The sequence below is a fragment of the Myripristis murdjan genome, chromosome 11, assembly GCF_902150065.1.
Source record: "Myripristis murdjan chromosome 11, fMyrMur1.1, whole genome shotgun sequence".
Lineage (NCBI taxonomy): Eukaryota > Metazoa > Chordata > Actinopteri > Holocentriformes > Holocentridae > Myripristis > Myripristis murdjan.
The window spans coordinates 1,181,967-1,201,966 of NC_043990.1; the positions used below are offsets into that span (position 1 = coordinate 1,181,967).

At 46.0% G+C, this 20,000-nt stretch overlaps 1 protein-coding gene and 1 pseudogene across 2 annotated transcripts in view; one reads left to right on the top strand and one right to left on the bottom strand.

Annotated features, from left to right (window-relative positions):
- LOC115367854 (exopolyphosphatase PRUNE1-like) overlaps positions 1-8,084 on the bottom strand; it is an 18,137-nt pseudogene extending 10,053 nt beyond the window's left edge.
- A 1,151-nt stretch (positions 8,085-9,235) lies between these two features.
- Positions 9,236-20,000, top strand: part of mindy1 (MINDY lysine 48 deubiquitinase 1) — an 18,608-nt gene continuing 7,843 nt past the window's right edge. Inside the window, exons 1-7 of one of the 2 annotated variants that reach the window (XM_030063684.1) lie at positions 9,236-9,368; positions 12,943-14,099; positions 14,621-14,899; positions 16,432-16,613; positions 18,170-18,227; positions 18,390-18,454; positions 19,168-19,326. In XM_030063684.1, the coding sequence (XP_029919544.1) occupies positions 13,757-14,099; positions 14,621-14,899; positions 16,432-16,613; positions 18,170-18,227; positions 18,390-18,454; positions 19,168-19,326 (1,086 nt within the window). In that variant the 5' untranslated portion in view covers positions 9,236-9,368; positions 12,943-13,756. Of the gene's footprint in view, positions 9,369-9,436; positions 9,751-12,942; positions 14,100-14,620; positions 14,900-16,431; positions 16,614-18,169; positions 18,228-18,389; positions 18,455-19,167; positions 19,327-20,000 lie in introns of those variants that run through there. The other variant, XM_030063685.1, reaches the window with a different exon arrangement.

The window sequence follows — 20,000 nt, forward strand, 5'->3', positions numbered from 1 at the left end:
TTAAAAACGGGGAACTCTGTGTGTTGATGTGAACGGACAAACGTCACGCGTCTTTAAGGCACGACTCAAATTGTTTGTTCCTCACTGTCGACATTTTCATGTGAAATAAGGCGCCGTGGGGAAGCTTTTAGTTCCTTTATGGCATAGGCAGAAATCCCGGTGGGGTCAGGGGGGACAAGACCCTTCCATCCATAAAGTTGCCCCCCCCCCCCCCAAAAAAAAAACATTGTTAACACTAATAAATAATTTTCAATAATATAGTAATATTCAATGAAAGTACAATGCAAGCGGTGCTAATTATAAATGTAACACAGTGTGTTTTTTAGTGTTAAAAATTTATGAGTTTATTTATTTTATTTATTTTAAGTTGCATTATTTTGTGTCATAGTTTCATTTCATTTTCTTATTTTATCTCGAAGGGACAGTGTACAGCTCAAACATATACTGTATGTCACTATTGGATGCCATATCTTGCTTTGTTTTTTGTTGACACTACAATAAATCTCTTTTCTGAAGAATAGTTTGATGTAGTTGGATTATTCAACGTATCTCCTCTAGTTTTAGAGCTTATTTTGACTTTCTAGTTCTTATAAAGCTACTTTGACGGACTGTAGTGGAAATAGAACAGCGAGCAAAGAAAGATTATTGCTTTTTATTGCTTTTAATAGCATAATTTAAAACATATGAACATGCTGAGCGCTCAACACTGTACGGCAAGTTTCAAAGGAGCGTAAGAGAGAAAGAGGGAGGTACAGTCGTGCCAGACAGCAATTTTTTCATGTCCCCCCCAGGAATTACTCTCTGAAATTTTGCTGTTTATAGTCCCCCCCCAATAATGAAATGGGATTTTCGCCCCTGCTTTATGGTGTTTATTTTGAGAGGTGGGCGAGCTCTTCTCCCTCTGTTACGCCCCGCTGAGCTGTGAGGTCACATGACCACGCCGCACCACGCCACGCCGCAGCCTCCCAGCTGTTTACAGGAATCAAAACCCAAATGTCGGGCAGCCCTCACCGCAGCCGCCAGCCAGGCTTTCCACGCAGCCCCTGGAGGTGTTATAATCTCCCACTCCATCCTCCTGGACGGCCTATCCAATAACCTCGGTATCACTGCCACAGCACTTGCGTGGTTTCACTCATATCTATCTAACCGGACTCAGTTTGTCACCATCAGTAGCTCTTCTTCCCCCCGGCCCTGGTCAATCACGGTGTTCCCCAAGGCTCTGTGCTCGGTCCCCTACTGTTCACCATCTACATGCTCCCCCTTGGCCAGATCATACGTCACCACGGACTCAACCTCCACTGCTATGCTGATGACACTCAGATCTACCTCAGCACCTCACCATCCACTCCGCTCCCCCCACAGTCTCTGTTAAACTGCCTACTCGCAGTAAAAACCTGGATGACAACCCACCTACTCAAACTCAACAGTAAAAAGACGGAGCTCCTGGTTGTGGCCCCCAAGGCACTGCTCGGGAAGGTCGGAGATCTCCTCCTCCATGTGGACGGCTGCTCCATCTCTCCATCTCCCGAGGTCCGTAACCTGGGAGTCATCCTTGACTCCACCCTCTCATTCCAGTCCCACCTCGAATCCGTCACCAAGTCCGCCATCTTCCACCTCAAAAACATCTCCCGTCTCGGGCCTTCACTCTCTCACTCCTCGGCTGAGACCCTCATACATGCCTTCATCACCTCCCGTCTGGATTATTGTAATGGAGTCCTGTTCGGGGCTCCCAGCACGGCCCAGGACAGACTCCAGTACATCCAAAATTCAGCTGCCAGAGTTCTGACTCATACCAAGCCCTGGCAGCACATCACCCCCACCCTCATCCGTCTCCACTGGCTCCTGGTCAAGTCCCGCATCTGCTACAAACTCCTCCTTCTGACCTACAAATCTCTCCGCTCCCTTTCCCCCCGATACCTGTCTGACCTCCTCCACCAACACGCTCCATCCAGGAACCTGCGGTCGTCTGACCTAGGCCTCCTCTTCACCCCCCTCTACGGACCTTTGGAGACAGGGCCTTTAGCGTGGCTTCCCCCACCCTCTGGAACTCCCTCCCGATCCGAAACGCTCCGACCCTGGACATTTTCAAATCAGCCCTTAAGACACACCTTGTCAGCCCAGCATTCCCCCAGTAACCAGCTCAGTTTGTTTGTTTCCCGTGCCCTCTTCCCTACCCCATTTGTTGACCACCCTCTCTTGGTAGACTTTGTTGTTCTCCCTTCTGGGCGGAGATACAGGTGCCCTAGGGTTAAAAGCAACAGATTAAAATTTTCCTTTGTCCCAAGTGCAATAAATGCGCTTAATTTTCATCAGTAACTTGCACAGTAGCACTTTATTGTAGCACTTTACTGACTGGACTGCACCAGCACTTTAGTGGGGCCCACATTTTATTGTTAACTAGGGATATTTTACTTTACTCGACAAACAGATGCATTTTATTCATTCATTCATGGAATTCTTATTCATGGTTGTGTCTTACTGTTTTATTGTTGTGACTGGCCTTTTGCATGTTGTGTTGCATATATGTCTTGTCCTCTACTGCAAGCTGAATTTCCCCTCGAGGGACAATAAATCTGAACCTGAACCCTCCTACCCTGACCTTATAAAATGACCTTAGGTTTTAGAAAGGCACTATATAAAACTCAGCTATTATTATTATTATTATTATTATTATTATTATTATTATTATCATAATCCAGTAGATGAGCTGACTTATGTAACATTAACATTCAGAAAGTAAAGCTGCTAACAGATCCTAATCACCCCAAAACAGCCCACAGTGGCACTCTGGGTATTTCTATGGGTATCTTTGGGCCCTCAGGTGCGTCTGCGTCACTTTGAGCAGTTCAGGGTTCGAGGGTTAGATACCCGACCCGATTTCAGTGAAACTTCCAGTGCAATGCTGGAGTTTACGTGACGACGCTGAAGGCGGCACGGAGGCCTTGATCTGTTTAGTTTATCACTGGTTCCTTTGTGTGTTTTATTGATTTGACTTTCTGATTCTGACTCCGCCCTCTGAGGTTTAATTGAGCCAATGAGCTTTCAGAGTTTTCTGCCGCTATAAGTCTCCGTCTGCAGTCCATGACACCAATCAGTCTCTTATCCAGTGACTGATTGATTGATTGATCGATCGTAAGATGGGTTTTGTATTTCAGGGAGAAAAAATTGATAAAGAGCAGATTCACTCGGCTTCTGTTTGGAGGCTCAGCTACTTTATCTCTCTCTCTCTCTCTCTCTCTGTGTCTCTCTCTGTGGTTTAAATATTTGCTCGGCCCGGCGTGTCCTCGCTCAGTAAACGCCGTGGCTGTGATCTCCGGCAGGCGTCTGTCCCGCGAGCAGCTCGGCCTCCCGTGTTACCAAACTTTATTTACACGCCGCGTTTCCAAAAAAAAGATCATTTATGAAGCAGGAAGACTTTAATAAAACTGAACTGCAGGTCACCAGAGAGGCAGAGCAGGCGACCAGCGCTTCTCCTGATCAGATGCTTTACAAGAAAAAAAAAAAAAAAAACAGCCAAGAGAGGCAGATAAAATGAGAATAAGGCCAAAGGACACGAGCGTGGAGAGAGTGAGCCACAAAAACACACGACACCACAATAAATGAAATGGGTAAGCATAAAAACAGTGACGAAAAAAAAATAATACACATGACAACAATAGTAAGTCTAATAAAACCAGTGTCACAGGGTAATGAGCACACACGAGAAATATAAAATTCATAAAATTATGTAGGAGAAAACAAACATGTCAACATCAATAAATAAATAAATAAATTAAAATAAATAAAATTAAAATGAAAAAAAAAAACCTAACTACAACAACAAAACGAGGACTCACCCATAAGAACATCATTGTGTTGAGATTATAAAAAATTAGATTTTTTTTTTTTTTTTGTATACAAACAAAGGTACAAACGTGATGAATTATTCTGAAGGAATTAGGAAAACCCTGTTCATTTCCCCCGAGGGCCCCCAGGGGCCTCCACTGTGATTTAATTAACGAGAAACTGTTATGATACCATAAAAAAGAAGGAGTGATTATTTTATCATTACGTTTTGAATGTGTTTGTTAGCGTTTCAGCGTTTTAACGTTTTCATCTCAGGGCCCCGGGGCCAAAATCCCTTCAAAATAAAGGTCAGGGCCGGGAGTCGCCAACACCTTCACGATAAACAGCTCTTCATGATTGTATTTTACACCTACCTGCCAATGGGACAAGAGATGGAAATTAGCCATACAGCTACAATCTCGCTTCATATTTACATTTTTTGTTTAAAATGTTTATTAATATGCACTGTCCCATTTTTTTAAAATAAATAAATAAACTTAAACTAAACTTAAAGTGTGTGTGCTGTCAGACGGGACGACAGCACACACGCGGATTTAAACGCCAAGTAAAATTAAATATTCTGTTTTTTAACCCGCCGTTATGGAAAGCAAATTATTATTTTGTTAAACTTACAGTTTCCCTTCCTGTTTTCTCTCTTTGCCTCGGAGCAAGCCGTCTGTTTGCCGTCAGTTGTCCGGCGGTGGAAACGGTGTATGTGGCCTCTGCTGCCACCTGTTGGCTTTTTTGTGCATTGCTTCATTATTATAGATGGATAGATGATTTCTTTTTTGATCCAGTCGTCTGGAAAACACCGACAAATCAGAGACGACAGGACATGCGAGGCGTACTGTGTGTGTGTGTGTGTGTGTGTGTGTGCGCGTGTGTGTGTGTGTGTGTGTGCTCGGCGCTCAGAGCCTGATGGACACAAAATCCTTCCTTATCAGCTCTCACTCCGTTACCATGGAGCAGCTCAGCACTTCCTGTCCACATCACACACACTCCTCCTCCTCATGCCTCTCATTCCACCTCGATAATGTTTGAGTGCACACACACACTCACACACACACACACACACACACACACACACACACACACACACACACACACACACACACACACACACACACACACACACACAGAGCTGTGTTGTTATGTCAGTAAAGGAGGAAGCACATGTCCAGATAAAGAGCTGTGCTCTGACTGGAAAACATCTTCATCCTGATGATGATGAAATAAATGATCCAGCCTCTGCAGACTCATCAGGTCTGACTCAGAGATCAGCTGATAGGAAGCAGCTCACATTCTCACATTCATGTTTCATGTTTCTCCACCCAAACATGACGAGACAAAAATGAAAAACCAAACATATTTAACAAAAAGAAAAAAGAAACAGTCCAACAGACCCAGAAGAGCTGAGGGATCTGAAGGTCCAGCAACATCAGCCAAATCTCCATCCTGAGCGAACGAAACGAAACGAAACGAAACGAAACGAAACGAAACGAAACGAAACGAAACGAAACGAAACGAAACGGAACGGAACGAAACGGAACGGAAAGGAAAGGAAACAGAATGGAACGAAACGAGCCGTCCCGGACCGGCGGGCTGGAGCGAAGCCGGGAAATAAAAAGGAAGCTGCAGGGTTTCTAGGGCACGGCGTTTTATTTTGAAACGTGTGACAGGAAGCTCACACACTCACTTGAGATTCAATTAAAGCCAATTAAACGGAACAGGGGCCAGTTTCATTTAAAAAATGTTGGTGATGACACACACACACACACACACACCCACACACACACACACACCCTAATGAGCCACCACAGGTCGATGATTAGGCAGCGAGGTGTGTGTGTGTGTGTGTGTGTGTGTGTGTGTGTGTGTGAAGGGTGGGGTCCAAGTTGAGCCAGTTTTATCTCTCAGATGATTTGAACTGACAGGAAACTGAACTCAGATCAGATCAGGTCAGCAGCTGTCAGGTGTGAAGCCTCATCATCACACATACACACACACACACACACACACACACAGACACACACACACACACACACACGCATGCACAGTGTGAACTTAAAAGACCGTACCACTAATTCCTCCACATTTTCCACGTCAACAAATCCTGCTACAACAGCTGGATGTGAACGTTTCAGTCTGATGTTCATAATATAATATAATATAATATAATATAATATAATATAAACTAATATAATATAATGTGATATAATGTAATATAATATGTCAGGTCGGTAAATTCACTTCCAGTCTCTTCTTTGATTTTATCACAGATTTAGTTTGTTTTATTATTTTGCTCCGTGGGTCTTCGTTCCTACTTGACGTTGTGCAGCTGGTTTTTAACAACTGAATTTGTTTTACCTTGTTTTCAGTTTTGTCTTTGTGTTTTTATCTGTCTGACGTTATGAAACACTTTGTTGTATTTAAACTTGCAGCATAAATAAACTGATGGATGATTTCTGTTGCTCTGCTTCTGCCAGGTTTTTTTTTTAAATGTATTTTAGTTAATGTGAAGCGTTTAGACCACAGCAAGAGGGAAAACTCATTATAATAACACTCTAATATAACTAGAATATTATTATTATCATTATTATCATTATTATTGTTGTTGTTGTCATGGAGAGAGAGAGGAAACAGAGAGAGAAAAGAAAAAGTGACGACAGAGAGAGAGAGAGAAGTGATGACAGGGCGAGAGAGGGAAGACAAGAATGGAAAGAGGCGTGTGTGTGTGTGTGTGTGTGTGTGTGTGAGTGTGAGTGAGGCTGCTTCGCATAGTGACAGGAGGTCCTGCAGCATTTAATGTCTCTCTCTCACACACACACACACACGCACACACACACACACACACACACACACACAACAACTGCACCATCAGACCGCATGAGTCGAGGTTTCTTTGGTGTGTGTGAGAGTGTGTGTGTGTGTGTGTGTGCGGGACATAAATAGACGAGCATGACATTTTCTAATGACATTTTGCTCAGATAACAGGCAGCAAGGAATGTTGACATGTGCAGCCACACACACACACACACACACACACACACACACACACACACCTGTAAGCCTCCAGTCTTCAGGTTTGCGGCTCAGAGGTCGGCTCGGGCTGCGTCTGGAGTTTCTGCTCGGTTAATAATCGACCTCAGGAAACCCGCCTCCATGGTGTTTTCTTCTTCTGTGGTGCGGACGGCGAACAGGAAGCAGTTTGCAAAGCGCCTCCTGCTGCCAGCGGGACGCCCACCTCGCACCCTGCGCCTCCTCTGAGTCTCTACAGCCTCCGCTCGGCCTCCTCGTCCGAACCCCTCAGCCCCGGTGTCTGATCAGCCGTAACACACACCCGTGACGCACACACACACACACACACACAGCGCCCCCTGGTGGTCAGGCTGGAGAGCGGGATTTAAAAACGCTCGCACCGGACAAAACCTGCCGCCACCGCCCTCGTTAGCACAGGAACAATACGGCACAGAGTCGTGATATTTTGTGTGGCCATATCTTATTGACACACAGACGCTGAATATTGATAATGTATCAACAATTAATGAGGCAACATGTGACCGGGACGCTCAGACGGTCCCACTGAGACAGTGAAAACCTGATCTTATCGGATAAAACAGACGAAGAAGTCGCAGCGCTGTCCTGTTGTGACTTATTATCATTGCTTAGTGACAGCAGATTTCATTTAACGCCCCCTACCTGGAGCAGGTGGCACTGCGGCAGACCTGAATGTTTCCGCTACACCGGAGCGTTTTAGATAGATAGATAGATACTTTATTCATCCCGCAGGAAATTCGCAGTTTTTCAGCAGTATCCACAGTTTTGCATCATCCAGCTTCCTGTCGCCCGTCGGTTGTGGGACGTCCCGAGGCCGATCGGCTCGTGGGTTTGAACTGTGGACAAACCGCTGCGTCTCTGCTCACGCTCACATCCACGAGAGGTTTCGTTTTCACGTTCTCGTCTGGACAGAGGTTTTCCAGAATGTTCCCATGTGGAAATATATAAATATACATATATACATTTTAAAGGATCTTTAAAGTTTTCAAAATAAAACATCTGTCTGTTTGTATGCAGCCTCAGACAGGAAACGCCAAACTTTTCGGTTCAGTTCAGAGTCTCTTACCTTCACTGCAGCGCTGCTCGACATCAGGAACCGCTCCATGCTCTCAGCCTCAGCCAGAGAGAGAGTGTGTGTGTGTGTGTGTGTGTGTATGTTCCCAAAATCCAGAAAGACTGCTGCTCCTGACTGCAAAGAGACAATAAACAGAGAAAGAAAGAGAGAGAGAGAGAGGGAGGAATGTCCAGCCACAGTGTTGACAACCAAGATGACTGCTGCTGCTGCTGGTCGGGCGAGAGACAATATACTGAGAGAGAGAGAGGGAGAGAGAGGGAGAGAGAGAGAGAGAGAGAGAGAGAGAGAGAGACGGTCCAACCAGCATCAAGCCAGCCAGAGGTTTCAAACAGCACAACTTCCTTTGACACGTCAAAATAAAAGCCTGTCCTGTGCTATAAACTCAGAGCTCGGCAGAGAAACAGATTCACTCCACATAAAAAACTTTTCTTCAGAACTGTTTTGGCAATCAATATTTGAGAAATGACTTGGAAAAAGCAATAAATTATAAATTAATTCTTTATATATAGATAGATATTTTTTGAGGGTATTCATATTTCGTCTTTCCTATTAAAAAGTACTTTATTTTTTATGTTGCATACATTTTCTTAAAATTTTGTGTCATTTGTTAATTAAGATTAAAGATAATGAAATATCTATTTCTATATCTATATCTATATATAGGTTTGTGTATATACACATATAAAGACATATACATATTTATACATTTAAAAAAATACTGTTATAATCTTCAATCTTAGGTAATCGATCAGCACCTCGAGCCCATGGCACTAAGCAGATCCCCGCACACAGAGGTCCGTTCGGTTTTCTGTGGTTTTTATCGGTGTGGACTCAGTTAAAACCTGACTTGACCTGCAGACTTTGCCTTGCGGATCTGTGACAGCAGAGATGTGTTTGGGCTGCTCGGGGATCATTTGTGCGCCGAATTAACCAGCACCTCCTAAAGCTTCCGGGACTGTCTCCAGAAAGGGGCTGCAGTCTGTCTACATTTGTTTATTCTTAATTTATATTTCAAGTTCCACTTTTTCTAATGCAGCTCAGTGACGAGCTAACGGGGCTAGCACGCTTTGCTAAGCAACTTCGGGTTGATTATCTCATTAAAAACACAATGGCGCCGTGTCTGCTCCAGCGTGGGAGTTCATTTAACTTTATTCCCTCTGAACACCAAAGAGGCAGCGCTCAAAGTCGCTAAAATTATATAAAAAAAAGTTTTGTAGTTTCACAGAAATAAACGGCGGCTAAATTAGCCGGCTAACGCTGAGTTGTGAGCGGAAGCTGCGTCATCACGTCGGTGGGCGTGGCTTAGCAGAGCCCTCCCGTCTGCCTGCCCGTCCGCGGCGCAGAGGAATGTAAACAGCTAGCATGCTCTTCTGTCAGTCACTGTCAGCGAAAATCGCGAAACGTGGAGCTGGTAAGTGTCTCCGCTCTCAGTCCACTTTGTTCCGGCCTGAACGGGAGAGATTACCGCCGTGCGACGCCGGCCGGGTCGGCGGAGCGGACTCTCTTCTTTGCGGAACAGCAGCTAAAGTTAGCGTGTTAGCTTATTTTGGAAGGCTAACGGTGGGGTTTGCTAGCTGGAGAGTTGCGCTGGGTTAGCCGCGGCGCTGCTCCCGGCGGCGGGGCGTCCACAGCGGACACGGGCTCCTGTCTCCTGTCCGCTGCTGAGCCGCTCATGCTGCGGCTCAGTAAGGTGTGACCGCCCGCAGCGTTGAAAAAGTCTGTTGTTTGCGCTGCTAGCTGCCTCCCTGTCCTCAGGTGTGTCACCTGGCAGGACGGCGTCACGGGGACTTCAGGTGAGTTTGTTCAGCAGGCTGGCTGGTCTGGGAGCAGCCTCTGTTTGTTCAGCCGACACGGACACTTCCCTTTCTTCTCCTTTTTCCTCTCCCGTGTTCATAACGTAGCACAGTGAGGGGACTTTAACAGGTGGGTCGTGAGAAGGCTGCTTCCGCACCTTATTTACCGGGTGGAAGTTTTTGAAAGAGAACAAAAAGTAGTGCGAACACAGCGTCTGCATGCACCGACCCGTGAAGCACCGCTGTCCCTGACTAGGATCAAAGAAATAAAAGAAAATAAAAATGAAGCGCATAGAATGAATGGATTGAAGTTCCAGTGACTTCCTTAGAGGTCGACCAGCCGATTAATCAGCAGCGATAAGGCGTTTTACAAACCACCGGTATGAGCCGGGCCTGAAGGTTGTGTGGTTATCATGCTGTTATCTACGAGCAGGTGAGATATTAATATCTCACAAGACAACCATATGAACGATATCAGGTTCAGGGTTAGAGGCAGCCCGAGACACTGATCAGTCTGTTCTGATCAATAAAACAATAACTAATAACTGCATTTCTGCATCCAGTTGGTGGTGTTTTGTTGTTTTCAATTTTCTTGGTTGGTTTTCCACTTAACATTTCAAATAATTGTGAACCCGCAGTCATATCGTTTATTATATTGAGATATTTGGCATAAATATAGAGGTATGAGGTTTTGTCCATATCCTGCAGCCCTAATGGAAATAAAACCAAGAGCAGCTGTGTGTCATGGAAAAACAATGACAAGAATCAAACAAAACAACAAAAAAGGCATTGTACAGAATTAATGAATTAAAATTACAACGACAGGTGTACCACTGATTAATTAATGGGCACCGACAGCATGTTTTATGAGGTGTTGGTATCATTTGAACTATAATGACCAACCATGACTCTGCCTTAAAATGGCTCTGTCCTCAGGCGAAGGAGACACGAATAAGTCACTTAAATGTTTAATGCACATGGGAATAATGAAGTTAAAGTGCTGCAAATGATAATAAAACAAGCTTATACAGTCATGGAACTTAATTCTGCCAAAGTCCAAAGTAATAGAGTGAAATTATTCCCCCTGTGAAGACAAACGATAATGTCAGATAATGTCATGATAAAAAAAAAAAAAAAAAAAAAAAACAGCTTATTTTACATCCTAGATTTTATATTGAGTGGGTTATATTGAGCAATTAATCGGCTGTTGTATTTTTTTTCTTGCTTTTATCTTTTTTTATATCGGCCTTTAAAAATCCTCAGTGGGTTATGTTTATTAATGTTATGTTTATTGCTGTTACTTCTGATGAATAACGGCCCAAATGTCAAGTCAGGTTGCATTTATCGTCCCAGTACAGCGTGGAAGAAAGAAAGGAAATGTTGAAAATGGCCGCTGAAAAGTTGTCACTGGATTCCTTAGAAAGTCCAATAAAACGAACAATCCAGCAAATAATGAGGTTTAGTGACTTGCTCGTGTTGAATGTAAGACAGACAGCTAAACAGAAGACAAATCTAGAATTTACTGTAACGAGGAATTCAAGAGCTTCACTGCTGTGACACAACTTTTATTTCACTTAATTATATTTATATAAATATTCATAAATTTGTATTTACGTGGGTCTTTGTGGCTTTAACGTGATCATTTACTAAAAAAAATCTGAAAGTGATTGAGCGTTTGCTGCCGCTGCTCCTCGACTTTCAGAACGGAAAATTCAAAATCTGAAAATACCCCCCCCGTTCTCACTGGTTTTCTCCTGAATTTATATTTTCTGCAATTTGTATTTTATGATTTGCATGTATTTGTGCTTAATTACGTATTGTCTTGATAGTTTTTGTCTGAGCAGTCGTCACGGTGACAAAACCAGCTTGCGGTTATTCATGGAGCTGAAATAGTTTCTCACAAGAGGAAGCAACCAGATATCAGATTCAGGAAACACAGATCTTTGGTGGGTTTTTCTCGCTAGATAGTTGCTCAGTTTTTATTTTTCATTATTATTAATAAAAGAAATAAATAAAACTTTATTTGTATAGCACCTTTCATACAAGAATCGCAGCTCAAAGTGCTTCACAATAAAAAGAAGAACATTTGAAACACATTAAATAAAAATAAAACATTATAAGGAATAAAACAGCACAGGGTGGAATTAAAAAAAGGAAAAGGCTAAAGATGAAAACAGAATATGCAAATAAAAGACATTTATTTGTTTATTTATTTATTTATTATTATTATTATTATTATTATTATTTTTTTTTAGAGAAACTGGCTTTCAATGAATATCCTAATTTTAAGTTCAAGTTCAGGTTTGTTTGGAGTCCAGCATCACCGTTTACAGTCATTAGAGTGTTAATAACGTCTTAATAGCTGATACTTTAGGACTTCCCAGCAGTATCGTAATGAGTGACTTTCACTTTTAATGGAGAATTTTTTTCGAACGAGGCATCTCTTCAGTCTGGGACGATGTGTTTATCTCCTCATTCAATATTGTCACGATGCTTGGGTGCCTGTTTGTTATGTATTGTGATTCTTAAGTATTGCGATTTGATATTACAGTTTATTGTGATATTTGATTTCTGAATCCTCCTCTAGTTTGTGTGTGTAAAGTCTGATGAGGCTGTGATTCTCCTAGAGGTCACTAGAGGTCATTTTCTCCAGCCACGTCCAGTTTGACAAAAGTCTCTGGCTGCAGTGAAATGGCTGCTATGGGGGCCAACATCATCACACAGGAATCAAATGTGGCTCATTGAATCCACAAGAGTCTCAGCTTTCCAGTCAAAGCCAACTGATGCAGCTCCAAGACTGTTTAGGCCCCAGTCTGCACACACACACCATTTTACAACAGGCCACAAGAACACATGTGGACTGCAGGCTTTGGGGCCCAAACTGCATGGGATTAGCAGAAGGTGAGCGTGTCTGCAAAGGGGAGAGAACCCATTTTCATTCACACATCTGGAGGTCAGAGGTCAAGGGACCCTGCTGGAAACAGATATGCTAGTTTATTGCTTGCCAAAATTTAGCTGATTGATTGAGAAATTGATTCAGTGAGTAAAAAATCTTTTAAAAAAAAGAATCATGATACTTAAGTGAATAGATTTTTTTCCAGCCTCAGTGTCTTTGGTTTTACTTAAGCATGAGTTCTGATGGCTCTGTGCACCGCTGGTTTTGATTGCCCCTCTCTGTGTGTCTCTCCTCAGGCCTGACAGAAAGAGAGTGTGGGCTCTTCAGACGGAGAGCTCGATCCTGAGAAGCCGGCGTCCTGTCCTCCCAGCTGACAGACAGCGAGGGACATGCTTGACAGACTGCGGCTCTGTTGTCACGTTGCCTTGTTGGAAAGCGCCTCGCCCCTCAAACAAACGCCTTCCTCTGTTTTCCTGCGGCCCACTGCCTGGCAGTGGCAGAGAAAGCACAGCTTGTGCTGTCGGCTGACTTGCAAATAGGCCTCCGTTCTCCTTCGGGAGCAGCGGAGGAGGACGAGGACGAGGAGGAGGAGGAGGAGGAGGCCGCCGCGCTGCCTGAGGCCCTGAGGTCCAACCAGAACCTGCAGAACCCGGATCGTCCCAAGACGCCGAGAGTCTGTGGTCCCAGTCTGGTGTGTGTTGCTGCTACGACAGAGACACAGATCAGAAGAAAAAAAAATAAAAGCAGAAACCAGGCGGCCATGTTGAGGCTTCACCTGCAGCTTTCCTTCGCCCACTCGTGTTAGGGAGGCGAGAGCCTGCTGCCACTCAGGTCACTCTTCTTCTGCAGCTTCAGAGGAAAACTGCCACACCTTCATCCTGAGTCACAGCTTCACCTTTTTTTCATCGTGTCAAAGTCCGAGGCAGATCACCTGGATCCAGCCTCTCAGATACCAACATTTCCTTTGAAGGGCTAAGTTTATTTTTGTATGTTGGTCAGTGTGTGTAGAGTAGAGCGCTCTGTGTGTTCTGTGTGTTTTTTCGAGCCGGCCGGCCTTCTCTCTCTCCTCAAATATTGATCGAAGCACTTAAGTGGGCAGCATCGATCGCCATGGCCGAGTCCAGCTCCCAGCCGGCAGGAGATCTGCTGATCACAGCCAAAGAGGAACTCACTTCCCCGAGAGAAAACATCTTGAAAGACCTCGCCACGCCCGCGCCTGTAACCGTGGCGACGGAGGCAGAAAGCCAGGCGTCGCGTCCGGACGTCCGAGCCGAAGCCTCCGGCCCCGCCGCCGCCGCCGCCGCCAAAGCCCCGACGGAGGAGACGGCGCTCACGCCCGAACCGCCGTCGTCCCCGTCGACCGAAAACGGAACGCCCACGGCCGCCACCACAGAAGAAGAGTCTCTGTCGGCTCTGCTGGGCGGAGTCAGGGCGGAGGGAGGAGCCGAGCCAGGTGAGCAGCGACCTGCCGCCTCACCTGTCCAAACACCACAAACTACGAACATTTACCGGCCAAAACGAAAGAACAGAAACATGTGGACCCGCCTGTCGATCAGGACAGTCAGTTTGATTGATTTGTCATCGCTAATTAGCATTACACTCACTTCTCTCACATCAAACACACACTCAGTATTATGTATTTACGTATATTAATATGAACTATTTAAGCTTTGAAATTTAGCATTATGAAGTGTTCAAAATGTTTTTATAAGCTTACCAAACGGCTTCCCAGGTTCAGCGGCCTCATTTTGCTCTTGGTTTCCAAAACAAAACAAAACAAAAAAGTCCCTGTGATTGACAGCTGGCCGTGGTGTGTTCAGGTGTGCACGGTGAACAGAAACTGCACATCTCTTTTGGGTCATTTTCCACTCCAGCTGTTTTCTCGTGCTAGTTGAGTAAATCTGAATCTTGATTCCAGCGACAGTAGAGCTGATTTTTCTGGCTGACGGTGTGAGTCTCACCTGCTGTGTCCAGGTGTGGACCAGGACCCGGACGTGGACCTGGACCTGGAGGAGAGCTCGTCCGTGGCCACGGCCGGCGGCTCCGATGACCAGCAGCAGTCCAGCGACTCGGCCTCCTTCTCCATCCCCAGCCTGGAGCTGTCGGACGGGAACACGGCCACGGGAAACTCCCTGGACGTGGACGAGGCCTTGTCGTCGTCCTACTCGGCCCTGGGAGCCGAGGGCTGCTCGCCGTCCACCGACGCCCCCAGCCTGAGGGACGACGAGGCCGCCGCCGCCACCGCCACCGCCGGTGAGGCTGCTCTGTGCTTTGGTTTTGGGCTGCACACCATCATTTTCACTGTTGATGAATTATTTTGAGGCATTTAGTCCTAAAACTAAAGCCAAAGAGCTCAAAGTGACCAGCAACATGAAATTTAATCATGAAACTTGAAATCATATTTACATGAAGTTACAGTCGTGAGAGTGAAACTAGTATCTAGTGGTCGACTGGTGTGGGTTCTTCAGCCGATATGTAGAGAGCAGGGCGAGGGAGAGGTGTGTGTGTGTGTGTGTGTGTGTGTGTGTATCACAATATTTTGTGAGGCATTATCGTATCGATACACGGACGCCAAGTATGGCTGCAGCGTCTCTGACTGGTTTCTGTGACGGAGGCGGCCGCAGTAAAAACGAGTCAAGTGACATGAACAGAATGAAAACTTTACCTTATTACATAAAACAGCTGTGGATCAGGTTTTTATTTGGGGACAGAATTTGCAGTTGAAAAAAGGTAAAAAAATCCAAATCTCTTAATCCAGTAATACTTAGCATATCGCAAAATGTTTAAAATCACAGTACACAATCACAGTATTATTATTATCATTATTATTATTATTATTATTGTTGTTTGTTGTTGTTAGTATCAGTATTGTGGAGAGGAAAGCTCAGCGCGGTGACATGCTGCTGTGGGAGAAGATTCACTTTTATCTGGAGAAACTGCTGAAGAATTTGCACAGAGTGTGTTTTAGTGCACACACACACTCAGCACTGTGTTGGTGTGTGTGTTGGTGTGTGTTGGTGTGTGTGTGTGTTATTTCATGAGGAAGTTGTGGCCCACAGCAGGAACTGGGAACGGAAGTAATATTAGAAGGTTTTGAGGCTCATGTTGCACAGTTACGTGATGATCGGTGGTTCGATGTCGGGTTTTCAACAGAAAACTGGTTGGACCGGGTTTCGTGTGTCTAACCCACCTGAGCCCGGAGACGCTGCACACACACTCCTCTGTGCGCGTCCAGGCGTTCTGCTGAGTCACTGTTCCAGAAAGACGTGACGGTGAGTCAGCAGGGAGAGGCTCGGGGTTTTCACAGATTAAAGCCTCAGGAGTGAAGAGATGAAGTCAGAAAGCCTGCAGGAGAGGAGGCAGGTCACCGTGTTCAGCCTACACACCACTGCATGAAGCCTCAGGGCCTGTAGGTGGCGCTGTGATGGGCCAATCAGGTTTACATCGCTGCCAGAAACAACAACAAACAGACACAAACAGATGCATGTGTGAGTTTTTTCCGTGTAAATTTACCACGTTAATCTCAGAGAACACGACCCCAGATCAGTTTAGTTCACTCCAGTTTCTCCAACGTAAAAGAAAGACACCTCAAAAATCCACTCCGGGTTTTACCGCCGGTCCCCAGAAATCAAACAGGAAGTCAAAACTGAGGCAGCGGTGTCTGTAATCCCATAATCGAGTGAGATTAACCAAACACTGAAGCAAGTCTCATTCCAGCGGCTTGAAAAAAAAAAAAAAACGACGCTTTGTCTCCTGTGTGACTGTAGTTGACCTCCTGTCCACAGGTGGCGCCACTGCCGCCGCCGCTGCAGCCGCCGCGGCCCCGGAGCCGGAGCCGTCCATGCCGGCATACTACCTGGTGAAGTGGATCACCTGGAAGGAGAAGAAGACGCCCATCATCACCCAGAGCGAGAACGGACCCTGCCCCCTGCTGGCCATCATGAACACGCTCTTCCTGCGCTGGAAGGTAAGACACACCTGGACGTCCCGGGAGGGCTGACATCACAGGGTCACCTCTCAGCAATCTACAGGATTATGTTTTCCAACTCAGTTTGTGCATCTGCTGGATTTAGATTGTTTTCAGATTATTGTCCTGACAAGAAAGACAGACTTTTGAAAAAGTGTCTTCTGAGCTTAGAAACAGCAGAATAAGTTTCATGGTACAGTAATCTGCAGCTCTTCATCTATAATCTCTGTGAGATTACGGCTTGTGAGGCTCTGCCTCTCTGCCGCTGGTCTCTTATTTCCTCGCTGACGTGATGAAGCAGGCAGAGTCAGCCGTCTGGGATCAGCTGCAGGTGAGTCCTGACGCGCTGAGGCCTTCAGGGTCGCCCCGCCGGAGAGGCCTTCAGGGTCGCCCCGCCGGAGAGGCCTTCAGGGTCGCCCCGCCGGAGAGGCCTTCAGGGTCGCCCCGCCGGAGAGGCCTTCAGGGTCGCCCCGCCGGAGAGGCCTTCAGGGTCGCCCCGCCGGAGAGGCGTTCAGGGTCGCCCCGCCGGAGAGGCGTTCAGGGTCGCCCCGCCGGAGAGGCGTTCAGGGTCGCCCCGCCGGAGAGGCCTTCAGGGTCGCCCCGCCGGAGAGGCCTTCAGGGTCACCTTGCCGGAGAGGCCTTCAGGGTCACCTTGCCGGAGAGGCCTTCAGGGTCACCTTGCCGGAGAGGCCTTCAGGGTCACCTTGCCGGAGAGGCCTTCAGGGTCACCCGGGACATGGAGCTCAGCGGAGCGTCTTATCCGCTGTTTACTGTCCACAGCAGAGCGTTGTGTTGAGGCTGCTGCTCCCACAGAGAACAGAGCCGCCGCTCGGCTGCAGAGACGAGACGGCACAGAAAAATATTTATTTATTTATTTTTAATTCACCATTTAGTGCATACATGCAGCTTTATACAGCAACAAACCTGCGTACAGCAGCGACAACAATAGAGACAGGAGCAAAAACAACAAAGAACAAAAACAGGAAACAAACAGCTGAGCAGAGAACAAGCAAAACAAAACATAACAAAAACAAAACAAACAAACAAACAAAAACAAAACAAACAGTGTGATTTGTTTGGGTTTGAATGTCAGGCCGACTGTCGTGTGAACAGACGAGCTGCTGAGGGACACGGACCCTTTTCCTGCTTCTCCTCTTTAGTGGTGCTGCTCTCTTGGCTCCAGGCAGGGCTGATGATGATGATGATGATGATGATGATGATGATGATGATGATGATGATGATGATGATGATTTGTTTCATTTGTTACAAAAAGTTTTTATTACAAATCTGAGATCTGAGTTTTGTCCACGAGCCGCAGCGGCTGATAGGTTCAGGATGATCATCCTCATGACATGAGAAGTTATTTTGGTTTGTGTTTGTCCGGCGGTCAGACTGTCACATCGGTTCAGAGGTCAGATTAAAACGTCAGATTTAAATAATCTCTCCTACGTATGTTTTTGTGACGTCATGATTTCTGGTGAATTAACCCTTTTAAAACCTGTGTGTGTGTGTGTGTGTGTGTGTGTGTGTGTGTGTGTGTGTGTGTGTGTTTTCAGGCAAAGCTGCCGGCGCAGACCGAGGTCATCACCACCGAAGACCTGATGGCTCACCTGGGTAAGAACACACACACACACACACACACACACACACACACAGAACACACACCTGCACAGGTGACATGGTGGATCAGGTCTGTGACACTGAAGTGTGCGTGTTTGTGTGTGTGTGTGTGTGTGTGTGTGTGTGTGTGTGTGTGTGTCTCTCTCTCTGCTGCAGGAGAGTGTGTGCTGTCCGTCACACCCAGAGAAAAGGCAGATGGAATGGAGCTCAATTTCCAACAGGTACACACACACACACACACACACACACACACACACACACACACACAGAGGGAACAGTCATTTCAACATCCAGCATGTAAACACACGTCATCTCAGTGCTCTGATAATCCATGAACACACACACACACACACACACACACACAGAGCCTGGCTGCTCCCAGTGTGTTAACACCCCTCTAATCCTCCTCCTGAGGGTGTGAGTGTGTGTGTGTGTGTGTGTGTGTGTGTGTGTGTGTGTGTGTGTGTGTGTGTGTGTGTGTGTGTGTGTGTTTTGACTGCTTGGATGACATCATCATAACCACACACACACACACACACACACACACACGCACAAACACACTCACAGCCGCAGTAAGCCACGCCCCTCCTGCGGCTCTGTGCTCGGTGACCTTTGACCCCGCGGCTGACCCCTGCAGGGACAGGAAGTTCAGCTTGTGCGTCAAACTAAAGGAATATTCCACCGTTTTGGGCAAAATCCTTTTTTTTTCAAGGTGTTTTTCCACCTCTGGGTAGCATCTCCTGTTAGCTTAGCATAAAGACTTGAAGTCTATGGGAGTCGTTAGCCTGGCTCCTCCCAGCAGCTCTGAAGTGAAATAACAGCTTTTACCATTTTCTGGCATTTTCTGGACCAAACAACGAATCAGTTCATCAAGAAAATAATGTGTGTGTGTGTGTGTGTGTGTGTGTGTGTGTGTGTGTGTGTGTGTGTGCAGAACATGAGCGATGCCATGGCCGTGCTCCCCAAGCTGTCCACGGGTCTGGACGTCAACGTGCGCTTCACCGGCGTGACCGACTTCGAGTACACGCCCGAGTGCATCGTGTTCGACCTGCTGGACATCCCGCTGTACCACGGCTGGCTGGTCGACCCGCAGGTACCGCCCCGTGTGTGTGTGTGTGTGTGTGTGTGTGTGTGTGTGAACTGACACAGAAGTGACAGTGAAGTGTTGAACACGTGAAGCTGGCGGCTGCGTTTACACCTTTTTTTCCTGCTGCCTCAGCCTCAGTTTGTGCTGATCAACTGAAAAGCGACACACACACACACACTTCACCTCTGTAATCATGTCACACACACACACACTCCAGCACAGAGCCGGTGAGCCTGTTACATATTAAAGCCAGTCTCTCTTTCCTCAGATCTGCGTGGAGACAGTAGATCTGTGTTTTTATTCTTCAGTTTTATTGATCCAGATGATTTATTGAAGGTTTTCTTTCCTTATTTATTTACTTTGCCTTCACTTCCTCTTTTGAACAAGTCTCTTTAAACTTTTATTTCTCTTTTTAACTTTAGTCTGACTGCTGGTGGACTCACAAAGTGGCGAAATAAACGTCTTGATTTCTTGAAAAACTATTTTTAATTCTGATTCTGATTAAAGAAACAGGTTCAGCTAAAAAAAAAAAAAAAAAAACATCTTTTACTGACTTCATCACAGCGTCTGCTCACCAAACACCACGTTAACGTCATGAGCTCCTGCTGCCTTTTAACTGAACTGAGCTCTGTAGCGCCCCCTGCTGTTCACATAAAGCATGTAAAAAAACAAAATGCACA